Genomic DNA, 16145 nt, shown 5'->3' with positions numbered 1-16145 from the left:
GGTGTGGCCTCACCAAGGCCCTGTACAACTGTAGCAACACCTCCCTGCCCCTGTACTCAAATCCCCTCGCTATGAAGGCCAACATGCCATTTGCTTTCTTAACCGCCTGCTGTACCTGCATGCCAACCTTCAATGACTGATGTACCATGACACCCAGGTCTCGTTGCACCTTCCCTTTTCCTAATCTGTCACCATTCAGATAATAGTCTGTCTCTCTGTTTTTACCACCAAAGTGGATAACCTCACATTTATCCACATTATACTTCATCTGCCACGCATTTGTCCACTCACCGAACCTATCCAAGTCACTCTGTAGCCTCATAGCATCCTCCTCGCAGCTCACACTGCCACCCAACTTAGTGTCATCAGCAAATTTGGAGATACTACATTTAATCCCCTCGTCTAAATCATTAATGTACAATGTAAACAGCTGGGGCCCCAGCACAGAACCCTGCGGTACCCCACTAGTCACTGCCTGCCATTCCGAAAAGTACCCATTTACTCCTACTCTTTGCTTTCTGTCTGACAACCAGTTCTCAATCCACGTCAGCACACTACCCCCAATCCCATGTGCTTTAACTTTGCACATTAATCTCCTGTGTGGGACCTTGTCGAAAGCCTTCTGAAAGTCCAAATATACCACATCAACTGGTACTCCTTTGTCCACTTTATTAGAAACATCCTCAAAAAATTCCAGAAGATTTGTCAAGCATGATCTCCCTTTCACAAATCCATGCTGACTTGGACCTATCATGTCACCATTTTCCAAATGCGCTATGACGACATCCTTAATAATTGATTTCATCATTTTACCCACTACTGAGGTCAGGCTGACCGGTCTATAATTCCCTGCTTTCTCTCTCCCTCCTTTTTTAAAAAGTGGGGTTACATTGGCTACCCTCCACTCGATAGGAACTGATCCAGAGTCAATGGAATGTTGGAAAATGACTGTCAATGCATCCGCTATTTCCAAGGCCACCTCCTTAAGTACTCTGGGATGCAGTCCATCAGGCCCTGGGGATTTATCGGCCTTCAATCCCATCAATTTCCCCAACACAATTTCCCGACTAATAAAGATTTCCCTCAGTTCCTCCTCCTTAATAGACCCTCTGACCACTTTTATATCCGGAAGGTTGTTTGTGTCCTCCTTAGTGAATACTGAACCAAAGTACTTGTTCAATTGGTCTGCCATTTCTTTGTTCCCCGTTATGACTTCCCCTGATTCTGACTGCAGGGGACCTACGTTTGTCTTTACTAACCTTTTTCTCTTTACATACCTATAGAAACTTTTGCAATCCGCCTTAATGTTCCCTGCAAGCTTCTTCTCGTACTCCATTTTCCTTGCCCTAATCAAACCCTTTGTCCTCCTCTGCTGAGTTCTAAATTTCTCCCAGTCCCCAGGTTCGCTGCTATTTCTGGCCAATTTGTATGCCATTTCCTTGGCTTTAATACTATCCCTGATTTCCCTAGATAGCCACGATTTAGCCACCTTCCCTTTTTTATTTTTACGCCAGACAGGAATGTACAATTGTTGTAATTCATCCATGCGGTCTCTAAATGTCTGCCATTGCCCATCCACAGTCAACCCCTTAAGTATCATTAGCCAATCTATCTTAGCCAATTCATGCCTCATACCTTCAAAGTTACCCTTCTTTAAGTTTTGGACCATGGTCTCTGAATTAACTGTTTCATTCTCCATCCTAATGCAGAATTCCACCATATTATGGTCACTCTTCCCCAATGAGATTGCTAATTAATCCTCTCTCATTACACAACACCCAGTCTAAGATGGCCTCCCCCCTAGTTGGTTCCTCGACATATTGGTCTAGAAAACCATTCCTTATGCATTCCAGGAAATCCTCCTCCACCGTATTGCTTCCAGTTTGGCTAGCCCAATCTATGTGCATATTAAAGTCACCCATTATAACTGCTGCACCTTTATTGCATGCACTCCTAATTTCCTGTTTGATGCCCTCCCCAACATCACTACTACTGTTTGGAGGTCTGTACACAACTCCCACTAACGATTTTTGCCCTTTAGTGTTCTGCAGCTCTACCCATATAGATTCCACATCATCCAAGCTAATGTCTTTCCTAACTATTGCATTAATCTCCTCTTTAACCAGCAATGCTACCCCACCTCCTTTTCCTTTTATTCTATCCTTCCTGAATGTTGAATACCCCTGGATGTTGAGTTCCCAACCCTGATCATCCTGGAGCCACGTCTCCGTAATCCCAATCACATCATATTTGTTAACATCTATTTGCACAGTTAATTCATCCACCTTATTGCGGATACTCCTTGCATTAAGACACAAAGCCTTCAGGCTTGCTTTTTTAACACCCTTTGTCCTTCTAGAATTTTGCTGTACAGTGGCCCTTTTTGTTCTTTGCCTTGGGTTTCTCTGCCCTCCACTTTTCCTCATCTCCTTTCTGTCTTTTGCTTTTGCCTCATTTTTGTCTCCCTCTGTCTCCCTGTATAGGTTCCCATCCCCCTGCAATATTAGTTTAACTCCTCCCCAACAGCACTAGCAAACACTCCCCCTAGGACATTGGTTCCGGACCTGCCCAGGTGCAGACCGTCCGGTTTGTACTGGTCCCACCTCCCCCAGAACCGGTTCCAATGCCCCAAGAATTTGAATCCCTCCCTGCTGCACCACTGCTCAAGCCATGTATTCATCTGCGCTATCCTGCGATTCCTACTCTGACTAGCACGTGGCACTGGTAGCAATCCCGAGATTACTACTTTTGAGGTCCTACTTTTTAATTTAGCTCCTAAAATTCTTTTCGTAGGACCTCATCCCTTTTTTTTAACCTATGTCGTTGGTACCAATGTGCACCACGACAACTGGCTGTTCTCCCTCCCATTTCAGAATGTCCTGCACCTGCTCCGAGACATCCTTGACCCTTGCACCAGGGAGGCAACATACCATCCTGGAGTCTTGGTTGCGTCCGCAGAAACGCCTATCTATTCCCCTCACCATCGAATCCCCTATCGCTATCGCGCTCCCACTCTTTTTCCTGCCCTCCTTTGCAGCAGAGCCACCTACAGTGCCATGAACTTGGCTGCTGCTGCCCTCCCCTGATGAGTCATTCTCCCCAACAGTACTCAAAGCAGTGTATCTGTTTTGCAGGGGGATGACCACAGGGGACCCCTGCACTATCTTTCTTGCACTGCTCTTCCTGCTGGTCTTCCATTCCCTATCTGGCTGTGGACCCTTCTCCTGCGGTAAGACCAACTCACTACACGTGATACTTACGTCATTCTCAGCATCGTGGATGCTCCAGAGTGAATCCACCCTCAGCTCCAATTCCGCAACGCGGACCGTCAAGAGCTCGAGGCGGATACACTTCCCACACACGTAGCGCCCAGGGACACCGGAAGTGTCCCCGAGTTCCCACATGGTACAGGAGGAGCATATCACATGGCCGAGCTCTCCTGCCATGTCTTAACCTTAGATACCCTTAAATTGGTAATAACAATAAAAACAGAGACAGATTATTACCTGAATGGTGACAGATTAGGAAAAGGGGAGGTGCAACGAGACCTGGGTGTCATGGTACATCAGTCATTGAAAGTTGGCATGTCAGTACAGCAGGCGGTTAAGAAAGCAAATGGCATGTTGGCCTTCATCGCGAGGGGATTTGAGTACATGGGCAGGGAGGTGTTACTACAGTTGTACAGAGCCTTGGTGATGCCACACCTGGAGTATTGTGTACAGTTTTGGTCTCCTAACTTGAGGAAGGACATTCTTGCTATTGAGGGAGTGCAGCGAAGGTTCACCAGACTGATTCCTGGGATGGCGGGATTGACATATCAAGAAAGATTGGATCAACTGGGTTTGTATTCACTGGAGTTCAGCAGAATGAGAGGGGATCTCATAGAAACGTTTAAAATTCTGACGGGTTTAGACAAGTTAGATGCAGGAAGAATGTTCCCAATGTTGGGGAAGTCCAGAACCAGGGGTCACAGTCTCAGGGTAAGCCATTTAGGACCGAGATGAGGAGAAACTTCTTCACCCAGAGTGGTGAACCTGTGGAATTCTCTACCACAGAAAGTCGTTGAGGCCAATTCATTAATCATATTCAAAAAGGAGTTAGATGTAGTCCTTACTACTAGGGGGATCAACGGCTATGGCGAGAAAGCAGGAATGGGGTACTGAAGTTGCATGTTCAGCCATGAACTCATTGAATGGCGGTGCAGGGTCGAAGGGCCAAATGGCCTACTCCTGCACCTATTTTCTATGTTTCTAAAGATGCAGCGATGAGTGCCTCAATAGGTCCTTCATAGGATGCCATGAAAGGCAGAGGGAAGCTGTAGATTTATCTAGGAGGGAGGTAAGCCTGGGACAACAGCAGGAGAGTAGGTAGGTCGAAGAATAATGAAGGATTGGGGTAGGGATTTGGGAGGGCAGAATATCTGGAGAGGAGAGCTGAAAGGAGGCATGACAACAGGAGAGAACGGTCAGGGAGGGATAAAGAGAAAAGGAAAGAGGGTGGAAAAGTGGAAAAGTATTGAATGGCTCGGATCCATAGCAGCAGTCAAAGTTCGCACGCGAATGGTAATGGGAAAAGCTCAGGTTACATAGGCCTATTTAAATGTAGTAGTTAATGGGATACAATAGTAGGAAGACCAAGGTCAATGTCAGAGTTCCCATGGAAGGACAAGGCCGACATGAACAGGATGGGGCCAACATGGAGCATTGACAAACCGCTGTCCAAAGCAGGTGAGTGAAATGCAGAAGCTATTTGAAATGTAGAGAGTTCGAGGATGTACTGTAGGAAGGATGCTGGCGACGATGACACAAGTTTAGGGAGAGAATGCCAGAATTTACAGCCGAGGCAGCTGAGTGCATGGCCACCAATGGAGAGATGATGGAAATCAGGGACGTGCAAAAGGCCAGAATTGCAGGAGTACAGAGATTTCAAAAGCTTGTGTTGGAGGAGGTTACAGAGATAGGGGATGGTGAGGCCATGAAGGGCTTTGAACACGGATGAGAAAAAAAAAAAGAGAGGTGTTGCCGGACTGGGAGCCAATGTAGATCAGCGAGTAGCAGGGGTGATGGGTGAATGGTCTTGGTATGAGTTAGGATAGAGGCAGCAGAGTTGGATAAGCTGAAGTTTAGAGAGTGGAAAGCCAGTCAGGAGAGCACTGGAATAGTTGAATCTGAAGGTAACAAAAGCATGGATGAGGGTTTCAGCAGTAGATGGGCTGAGGTAAGGGCAGATATGGGCGATGTTACAGAGGTGGATGTAGACAGTCTTGGTGATGGAGAGAATATGGGGTCAGAATCGCAGCTCAGGGTCATATGCTGAGGTTGCGAACGGTCTGGTTCTGCCTCAGACAGTGGCCAGGGAGGATAGAGTCAGTAAGCTAGGAAAGAGAGTTTGTGGCAGGGATTGAAAACAATTTTTTTTTTTTAAACTGGAGGACATTTCTGCTCATCGCGTACTGAATGTCAGACAAGCAGTCTGACAATTTAGAGACAGTGGAGGGGACAAGAGAGGTGGTGGTGAGCAATGTTCTTGTTAATTTATTTTGGGCGCGCAGACCCATTCAAAATACTGTGCATGTGCGGTTTTTCCCGATTGAAAAGTCGGCTGCATGGGATGTCCGGAGAGCTGCTTGGCTGCGCAGCTTAAAGGGAACATTGGTGGTGGCTGTTGTCAGCATACGTGTGGAATCTGACCGTGTGTTTTCGGATGATGTCACTAAGAGGCAGCATGTAGCTGAGAAATAGGAAAGCGACTCCAGAGGTAACAGTGCAGGAGTGGGAAGTAAAGCAATTGAAGTATGTTCTCTGGCTAAACTGGACAGATGAGAATGGAATCAGGTGAGGGCAGTCCGACCCAGCTGGACAACAGAGGAGGCTTTGGAAGAGGATGGTGTGATTAACCATGCTAAAGAATGCAGACTAGTCGAGAAGAGCGAGAGAGAAATCACATACACATTTCAGTAACTTCACAAAGCGAACTGCTCGATGTGAAACTCCTCATACTTAAAGGTTTTGGGTCGCTGCATTTGTGGTAACCAGACCAGTTCCTGTTTACTTCGCAGAAATAGTGTCAGTTGCACTCCAACATTACACTTAAGCCAGTGTCTAGATAAATGGGGCTGTTTTGCAATGTGAGATGCAGAAGATTGGCAACACGAATATTGAAGTAATACATATCCATTAGGCCAAGTAATCTGTACTGTAGTATTGTAACATCCAGCCTCCATTATAAATCAAGTCTTGAACAGGTAGCAAACTGTCAGTTAACATTTACTCAGGAAGCAAGGGATCCTGTGCTTTTGAAATAGTTACAATTGTCTGCTGTTCATTCCTGGGGTAACTTCCATTCTTTTAATCAATACCTGAAGTTTGCACATTTTTAGAATACCAAGAATCCTTCTCACATGCTGAATGTTCATGAGCTGCAATGTTTATTTTCACTTAACATGTGTGGGAATAATTGCCACTTAACGTTGCTACAGGAAGTCCGATTATATTTTTTAAGCTGACCATAGCTGCATAGGTTCCTGCAAGTCTATACATAAATCAGTTCTACTATTTCCTCCAATTAAATATTAGGAACAAAGTCACTGTCTTTAGCCCCACCACAAATTCTATTCCCTAGCTACCGATTCCATCCACCATCATGGCCACTGGCTCCGGCTGAATCGACTCTTCGCAACCTCGGCCTCCTATTTGACTTGGAGCCGAGCTTCCGAACCCTTATACTCTCTATTACCAAGAATGCTTACTTTCACCTCCATATCATCATCCGTCTCAGCTGCTAAAACCCTCATCCATGCTTTTGTTACCTCCAGACTCTACTTTTCCAATGCCCTCCTGGCCAGCCTCCCATCTTACCCTCTCCATAAACTCCAGCTCATTCAAAATTTTGCTGCCTGTATCCAAACTCACACCAAGCCCCATTCACTCATCACACCTGTGCTTGCTGACCTACATTGGCTCCTGGTCCAGCAACACCTCAAATTTAACATGTGTTAAAATCCTAGTGTTGAAATCCTTCCATGGCCTTGCCCTTCTCTATCTTTGTAACCTCTTCCAATCCTACAACTTTGCATTCCTCCAAATCAGGTCCTCCTGGTTTCTTCACCCCACCATTGGCGGCCATGTATTCAGCTGCCTAGGCCCGAAGCTCTGGAATTACCTCCCTAAACCTCTCCCGCTACTTCTCGCTCTGTTTTTAAGAAAATCCTTAAAACCTTAAGATTTATTTCATATTTGTAATACACCAAGAATGGCCCAAAATAAACTGATGAAAGTGACTTAAAATGACATATACAAAGCATACACATTTAACACTTTGTATAAAGCATCAAACTTGAAATCAGTTGATAGAATTGGCTAAAATGTTCACGGGCAAATTAATATGGGTAAGAATAAAGAGCAGGAAGTTAATTTTAATATGAACTGCTTATTTTTTTGTATTTATACCTCAAGTTTAAATTAAAAGTTTATCTACTAGCAGCTGAGTACAGACTGCATCATGGACTGGTTAGGACATGCTCCGAAACCTCTAATGGCATGCACCCACTGTTGGTTGGGATACACAGGAAGGTTAAGAGGGAGTGTTACGCTGCACTATACTTGCCTTTGTAACCTGTGTCAATAGCTTGCATGAACCACAAGCTTGAAATCAGGCTGCTTATCCTCTTGGCCAGGAAACAATACATGAAGGAAAAAAATTTTATTTTGTCAGTGCACAAAACATTATGTGGTACTTAATTAGTAACTTATGGACACATTCAAGAGTAACCCATCACATATTAGCGAGGTGGACCTGCTTCAGTAAATACAAGGTAATACTTTCAGGAATGCTTTCTATAAAAATGTAATCTTAAAAATGCGGGAACTTGGAAACACAAATAATATTGGCAAAGGATCATCACTACATGTGAGCCATGGCACAGCGTGTAGCATACTCGTTTCAGAGTCAGAAGGTCGAGTGTTCACACTGGAGGCGGTGTTGGATAATGTCATTGATATCTGCCCCTGCTGATAGTAGGCAGAGGAAACATTTCAAGGACACCCTTAAAGCCTCCTTGTTAAAGTGCAACATCCCCACTGACACCTGGGAATCCCTGGCCCAAGATCACCCAAAATGGAGGAGGTGCATCAGGGCGCTGAGCACCTCGAGTCTCGTCGCTGAGAGCATGCAGAAATCAAGCGCAGACAGCAGAAGGAGCATGCAGCAACCAGGCTCCCCACCCATCAGTTCCTTCAACCACTGTCTGCCCCACCTGTGACAGAGACTGCAATTCCCGCATTGGACTGTACAGCCACCTGAGAACTCACTTTTAGAGTGGAAGCAAGTCTTCCTCGATTCCGAGGGGCTGCCTATGAGAATGTGAGTTCAAGGCTCTGGAGACTTGAGTGCAAAAATCTAGGCTGACACGCCAGTGCAGAGCTGAGGGAGTGCTGCACTGTCGGAGGTGCCAGCTTTCAGATGAGACCTTAAACCGAAGCCCCGTTTGCCCTCTCAGGTGGACGTAAAAGATCTGATTGGCAATATTTCGAAGAAGAGCAGGGGAGTTATTCCCGGTATCCTAGCCAATATTTATCCCTCAACCAACATCACTAAAACAGATTATCTGGTCATTGTCACATTGCTGTTTGTGGGAGCTTGTTGTGCACAGATTGAATGCCCCGGTGGTCTTGAAAGACACTATATAAATGCAGGTCTTTCAGTTTGTCTCTACCTACTTGCAGAATTATAGCACGGCAGTGTGTATGAAAGCTGCAAGGGCTATGCTGTTGATCCTAACCTCACAATTTCCATTGTTTACAGTCCTTTCACACTTTCCAATTATGGAAAATGAAAACAAAAGCTATCATTCTATGATATGAGATAACAACTGCACACACACAAGGTGCTAATGTTCAACAAAGTCCTCAAGTATTAACAGCTCTAACTTTACAGACAATTGTAGCCAGAGCAAACACAGAGCAATTTCTAAGTGATACCAGTTTTACATTCGGATTTTGCCGCAGATGGCATGCCTTCTATTGGAAACATCAACATTTCTCAGTAGGGGTTTTTTTCCTGTGATCCTGTAATGGCAAACTGCCACAGCTGACAAAGCTAAATGACTCCTGACAGCAACACTGATGGAGCCTGCACTGTCGGAAGTCCCCTCTTTTGGATGAGATGTTAAACCGAGGCCCCGTCTTCCCCCTCAAGTGGATGTAAAAGATCCTGTGCCAGTATTGTGAAGAGCAGGGGAGTTCTCCCCAGTGTCTTGGCCAATAGTTATCCCTCAATCAACATCACAAACAGATTATCTGATCATTATGACATTTCTGTTTGTGGGATTTTGCTGTGTGCAAATTGCTGCATTTCCTACATTTAACCACACTTCAAAAGTACTTCATTGGCTGAAAAGCAGTTTGGGATATCCAGAGATCTTTAATGCGCTATATAAATGCAGCCTTTCTTTTTTATTTCTTGCTGTGTAAGATTTGCCATCCTGTAGGTGAGCTTGAAAAAATGTAACCAAAAAACCTTCATAGGCCACACAAAATTGTTCGAACATTTAGCATGAATTCCTATAGATTTCACTTTGAAACAACCACTGCAGTGCAATAAAAAAAAAAGACTAAAAATGCTGGAAATACTCAGGTCAGGCAGCATCTGTGACGAGGAACTGAGGTAGGCCCCAAGCTCTGGAACTTCCTGCCTAAACCTCTCTTCCCTCCTTCAAGATGCTCCTTAAAACATAACTCTGACCAAGCTTTAGGTCACCTAAACTAATTTCTACTTATGCGGCTCGGTGTCAAATTTTGATCACAAGACTCCTGTGAAGCGCTTTGGGACGTTTCACTACAAGCAGTTGCTGTTAACGATTCAGGTCGATAATCTTTTGTCGGAGCAATAGGCTCCCCAAAGATTAAAAGGGTAGTACAATAAGTTCCCCAAGGATTAAAAGGGCCGTACAATAGGTTTCCCAAGGTTAAAAGGACTATTTATATAATGCACGGCAATATTTTTCTTTTAATGGATCCTTATTTGTCAAAGTAACAAGGTTCCATTTGCACCCCTAATTAAATTTCCACCCCTTAGAGACAGTAGTCAATAAATCACTGCAAAGGTGGAGATAACCAGAGCAACTTGTTTTTACTGATCCCTTGCCATCGACCCGATCTGGTTTATTTTTAGACTGCAATAAAGCCTAATTTAGGCCAAAATGAGTGTAATTTGCCAGCCTTGAAGGCAATGTAGATGGAACAGAGCATAAAGTTTTAGGAGCTGCATCCAATATAATGAGCAGGCTTTGTTCTGGCTTTTTCAGGCACTGCAAGGTAATTTCAAGTTATTCAAAAGGAATCTTCTCCCTGTGAGGAACATGTACAAGGCCTTAGCTTGGAACTTCACAGAGAACAATGAAATTCCTAACGATGCATTCGCTGCGCAGCAAGCTGCGTTGGACCACGGTCCTGACCTTCTCTGCTGGGGCTACTTGCCTGTTCACATTTTTATAAATTTGGCTACAACCCTGCCTGTCTTATACTGCAACAATAGTATCTTTTTTGCACATATACACAAAAGTTAACCCAAAATGGTTGGTACAATATCATTCTCATTTGCCAAGATCCGTTGCATTTTAAAAATCTTCTGCCTCAGTGGACAGGCTTTCTGACTTTCCCTTTCTTCCCCGAGTAAAGGGCATGGTCATTCTCTGGGGATTTTCCACTGTCTGCAACAGGCTGCGTAAACAAAGTTTCCTCAGTGGCTACGGGAACTCTGTATATTCGGTCTACTTTCAAAGTGGTAGTGGCAATTTGTTGCAGATTTTTCAACACTATTTTGACAATAGACTACAAAGGTGGTGACTGCTGAAATCCTGCGAGTATATCTCCATCAGGTCCATAATCAAGTTAGGCAGAGGGTGCTGAAGGCACTGGGCAATCCAATGCAGAGAGTCAGAGAGTGAGTCAACAACAACTTGAATTTATATAGCGCCTTTAGCATAGTGGTATACTCCAGGGAGCAGCGCGAGCCGGTCCAGGAGGTCAACGGCTGTGAAGAGGGCGACTGGATTGGACGTCACCATAATCCAGGTCGCTGATTGGAGCGTGGACAGGTACTGCAGGAGTGGCGAGGTCGAGGCGAAGGAGCAGCGAGAGCCTGCAGAGCGACGTGATCGGGGCCCAGGGGACGCATGAATTCGAGGCCCAGGGGAGGCATGGGCCAGCCCACAATGCAATGGTCCGTGCAGCAGAGCAGATCTCCAGTCGTCTTGGTTAATCCTTGCCACTGGACCAGGACCAAGACCTAGCTCTGTCATGCCCATGTGGTGGTCAGTGTGCAACGGCCACCACACATTAAAAAAAATCCATGCACAGGCATCTTCCACCCTTCAACATGCAGTTTGGGACCTGGAATATTGGGTCCCTCATTCAAACACCTGTTTGGCGTGGAAGCAAGTCATCCTCATTATGAGGGACCGCCTGAGAATAATTAAGTCAGCGGTGCTCAGGCTCAGATATTAAGCTCCAACAATTTGGCTCTGCAACAATAAGTCATCGAAATCCTGTGCTAAAATGTTCTGAAGTTTACTCTTCTTGTGGATGCTATCCAAGGGCACACTCCTCCCTCCTTGGGCAAAATAGAATATCCATCCTGCCAACCTGGGAAAATCTCCCAATCTTTCCACATTAAAGTGTTGGGTAGTCTTGGGACCCGACAAGAAGTTATTAGGCCATTGGTACAATGCCTGCCATATATTATCGTGTCTGACTAACCTGATTGAATTTTTTGAGGAGGTAACCAAGAGTGTTGATGAGGGTAGTGCATACAATGTAGTATATATGGATTTTGGCAAAGCTTTTGATAAGGTCCCAGATGGTAGACTGGTCATGAAGGTTAAAGCCCATGGGATACAGGGCAAAGTGTCAAGTTGGATCCAAAATTGGCTTGGAGGAAGGAAGCAAAGGGTAATGATTGATGGATGTTTTTGTGACTGGAAGGATGTTTCCAGTAGGGTTCCGCAGTGCTCAATACTGGGACCCTTGCCTTTTCTGGTATATATCAACGATTTAGATTTGAATATAGGGAGTATGATTAAGACGACACTAAAATAGGCTGTGTGGTTGATGATGAAGAGGCATGTCATGGGCTGCAGGAGGATATCAATCTACTGGTCAGGTGGGCAGAGCAGTGGCAAATGGAATTTAATTCAGAGAAGTGTGAGGTGATGCACTTTGGGAGGGCTAATAAGGAAAGGGTATACACATTAAGCGGTAGGCCATTTAATAGTGTAGATGAACAAAGGGACCTTGGGGTGCTTGTCCACAGATCCCTGAAAGTAGGCCAGGTGGATAAGGTAGTTAAGAAAGCATGCAGAATGCTTGCCTTTATTGACCGAGGCATAGAATATAAGAGCAGGGAGGTTATGCTTAAATTGTATATTACACTGGTTAGGCCACTGCTGGAGTATTGTGTGCAGTTCTGGTCGCCATATTATAGGAAGGACGTGATTGCACTAGAGAGGTTGCAGAGAAGATTTACTAGGATGCTGCCTGGAATGGAGAATCTTAGTTATGAACACAGATTGGATAGGCTGGGTTTCTGTGTTTCTATGTCCTCACTGGAACAGAGGAGGTTGAGAGGAGACCTCACTGAGGTGTACAAAATATTGAGGGGCCTGGACATTGTGGATAGTAAGGGTCTATTTCCATTGGTGGAGGGGTCTATTACGAGGAGGCATAGTTTTAAGGTGGTTGGTGGAAGGTTTAGAGGGGATTTCGGGGGTGGGGGAGGGGCTTCTTTATACAGAGGATTGTGGGGATCTGGAACTCGTTGCCTGGAAGAGTGGTGGATGCAGAAACCCTCACCACTTTTAAGAGATGGTTGGATGGGCACTTAAAGTACAGTAACCTGCAGGGTTACGGACCTAGAGCTGGTAATTGGGATTAGAGTGGATGACCTTTTGTTGGACGGAGCAGATATAATGGTAAGTACTGCAGGGAATAGAATACGACCAGGGTGATCTTCTGGACTAGTTTCGATCGCCTGGATGGGTCGGAGAGGAATTTTCCCAGATTTTTATTCCCTAAATTGGCCTGGATTTTTAATCTGGTTTTTGCCTCTCCCAGGAGATCACATGGCTCCGGTTGGGGTGGAGTGTACAATGTTTTAGTATAAGGGGTGTCGCAGTTGTGGTGAAGTGGACTGGTTGGGCTGGGTGCTCTTTGCCTTTCCGTCATTGTTCATAGGTTTATATGTAACCTTTCGGGCTGCTGACCAAGGGCCGTATGGCTCTTTGTCGGCCGGCGCGGACACGATGGGCCAGAATGGCCTCCTTCTGCGCTGTAAATTTCTGTTTCTATTATGGAAAACTTGGGATGGCAGAAAATGTGATATGAAAATAATCCTTCAGAGATGTTTCGGAGAAAGTTTCTTGATTGATCACTCAATTTGCTTTCACAACAAATGTCAGTGAGGATGTTTGTTAACTGAAGCTAACTTCAACTGCTATACACAGGCAGTATGAAGACTTTTTGCGATCCATATACAACATGTATTTTAATTTTTTTTTGATAAGGACACATGATTTTCATTCATCCTAAAAAGGAGCATTAGCCAATTTGAAGACAAGGTCGGCAAAATGAAATGTATGGCGTGGGTCACTGAAGATGTGCAAAAAAGTTAGCGTCAGCAACTTCAAAACTGTTGCAAATTTGTGAAGCTTTCCCAGGACCATTTACCTTGCAAAAATGCACTATTTTCAGTATAGAGAAATATAATTTTTTTTCCTGAAAAGGGGGATAACTACTACGAGAAAGAGAACTAAAAGTGTGGTCCAGAACATAAGGGAACAACGTGGAATCAAAGAATTTTACAGGATAGGATGACATCACTCAGCCCATTAAGCTTGTGCTGGCTCTCTGAAATAACTGTCCATTTACAATGTTTTCTTTTTCAACTTACTCTACTCTTCTTTCACTTCTCCACAAAAAACTTCCACTGTTGGTGGAAAGGTTGCTTGACCAAAATAACTGCGTAAACACTTATTTCTGTGTGACCCTAGGTGGCATTACGTCGTCATAGATGGCAGCACAGTGAGCTGTATACTTTTATTCGATCACTAGAGTTTATACATAAAACATAACCCCATTGTTTTAGTTTTGAATTGAAATCCTTCCAAACAGCATGGGGAACAATATGCTAATTATCACAACCTACTACATACAAACAATTCAACGACACTGTATTTGACCACATTCCCACACAAAGAATCTTAAGTGGAGCTTTTGTTTCTTCTCCAAAAGGGCAGAGCACTAGCATGAACTCACCACTAGAGATACAAAATTTATTCGGGCATTTTGGACTCCCACGCTCCGCTAACAGGCAGCCATTTATAGACCAATTAGTGGTTGCATTCTTCTCAATGTGGTGCTTTATTTTGTGGCTGTTGTTGCACAAATGGTACATGCTCATCAATCTGACACTATGCAAATGCACCCCATTCTTAAGATAGCAACAGTTAAAAGAAAAAGACTTGCATTTATATAGCACCTTTTACAACCACCGGTCGTCCCAGAGCACTTTACAGTCAATGAAGTACTTTTTGAAGTGCAGTCACGGTTGTAATGTAGGAAAAGCTGCAGCCAATTTGTGCACAGCAAGGTCTCACAAACAGCAATGTGATAATGACCAGATAATCTATTTTTTTTTAGATGGTCTTTAAGGGATAAATATTAGCCAGGACACCAGGATGCCATGGGATCTTTTACGTTCACCCGACAGGTGTTTAACGCCTCATCCGAAAGACGGCACCGCAGACAGTTCAGCGCTCCCTCAGCACTGCACTGGAGTGTCACCCGAGATTTTTGAGCTCAAGTCTCTGGAGTGGGGCTTGAACCCACAACCTACTGACTCATGAACGCTACCAATTGAGTCACTGGCTGACACAGTTGCAATAGTCAGCGTTCAAATGTTGAAGATATAGGAAAAGGAACAGCTTTATGACAGCTATCAGTACAGGTACTTTAATGAAATTGGAAACTGAAATCAAGAAAATGAATACTTCTTCACGAAAGCAGTCTTAGTATTCATATGGGGTGGGGAGAGAGAGAAGGGAGGGGGGGGAAGAGAAGGGAGGGGGGGGGGAAGAGAAGGGAGGGGGGGGGGGAAGAGAGAAGGGAGGGGGGGGGGGGAAGAGAGAAGGGAGGGGGGGGGGGAAGAGAGAAGGGAGGGGGGGGGGGAAGAGAGAAGGGAGGGGGGGGGGAAGAGAGAAGGGAGGGGGGGGGGAAGAGAGAAGGGAGGGGGGGGGAGAGAGAAGGGAGGGGGGGGGTGGAAGAAGGGAGGGGGGGGAGAGAGAAGGGAGGGGGGGGAAGAGAGAAGGGAGGGGGGGGGGAAGAGAGAAGGGGGGGGGGGAGAGAAGGGAGGGGGGGGAGAGAGAAGGGAGGGGGGGGAGAGAGAAGGGAGGGGGGGGGAGAGAGAAGGGAGGGGGGGGGAGAGAGAAGGGAGGGGGGGGGAGAGAGAAGGGAGGGGGGGGAGAGAGAAGGGAGGGGGGGAGAGAGAGGGGGGGGGGGGAGAGAGAAGGGAGGGGGGGGAGAGAGAAGGGAGGGGGGGGGAGAGAGAAGGGAGGGGGGGGGAAGAGAGAAGGGAGGGGGGGGGAAGAGAGAAGGGAGGGGGGGGAGAGAGAAGGGAGGGGGGGGGAGAGAGAAGGGAGGGGGGGGGGGAGAGAAGGGAGGGGGGGGGGGAAGAGAAGGGAGGGGGGGGGAAGAGAGAAGGGAGGGGGGGGAGAGAGAAGGGGGGGGGAGAGAAGGAGGGGGGGGAGAGAAGGGAGGGGGGGGGGAGAGTGAGGGGGGGAGGAGGAGGGGAGAGAAGGGGAGGGGGGGGGAGAGAGAAGGGAGGGGGGGGAGAGAAGGGAGGGGGGGGGAGAGAGAAGGGAGGGGGGGGGGAGAGAGAAGGGAGGGGGGGAGAGAAGGGAGGGGGGGGAGAGAGAAGGGAGGGGGGGGAGAGAGAAGGGAGGGGGGGGAGAGAGAAGGGAGGGGGGGAGAGAGAAGGGAGGGGGGGGAGAGAGAAGGGAGGGGGGGGAGAGAGAAGGGAGGGGGGGGAGAGAGAAGGGAGGGGGGGGGAGAGAGAAGGGAGGGGGGGGAGCACAGAAGGAGGTGGGGTGAGAG

General features: G+C 46.3%; 1 protein-coding gene across 3 annotated transcripts in view; it reads right to left on the bottom strand.

The window, feature by feature from the left end:
- The window catches only part of arrdc1b (arrestin domain containing 1b), an 81497-nt gene that overhangs the window by 33422 nt on the left and 31930 nt on the right, over positions 1-16145 (bottom strand). The window contains exon 1 of one of the 3 annotated variants that reach the window (XM_070862824.1): positions 7606-7654. The exons of the other annotated variants lie outside the window; for them this stretch is intronic. Coding sequence (XP_070718925.1) covers positions 7606-7633 — 28 coding nt within the window. The 5' untranslated portion in view covers positions 7634-7654. Of the gene's footprint in view, positions 1-7605; positions 7655-16145 lie in introns of those variants that run through there. 3 annotated transcript variants of the gene reach the window in all.

Source organism: Pristiophorus japonicus, chromosome 20 (genome assembly GCF_044704955.1).
Source record: "Pristiophorus japonicus isolate sPriJap1 chromosome 20, sPriJap1.hap1, whole genome shotgun sequence".
In the NCBI taxonomy this organism is placed as follows: Eukaryota; Metazoa; Chordata; class Chondrichthyes; family Pristiophoridae; genus Pristiophorus; species Pristiophorus japonicus.
The sequence above is the reverse complement of the archived record's forward strand: the minus strand, read 5'-3'. Positions and strand labels throughout refer to the sequence as shown.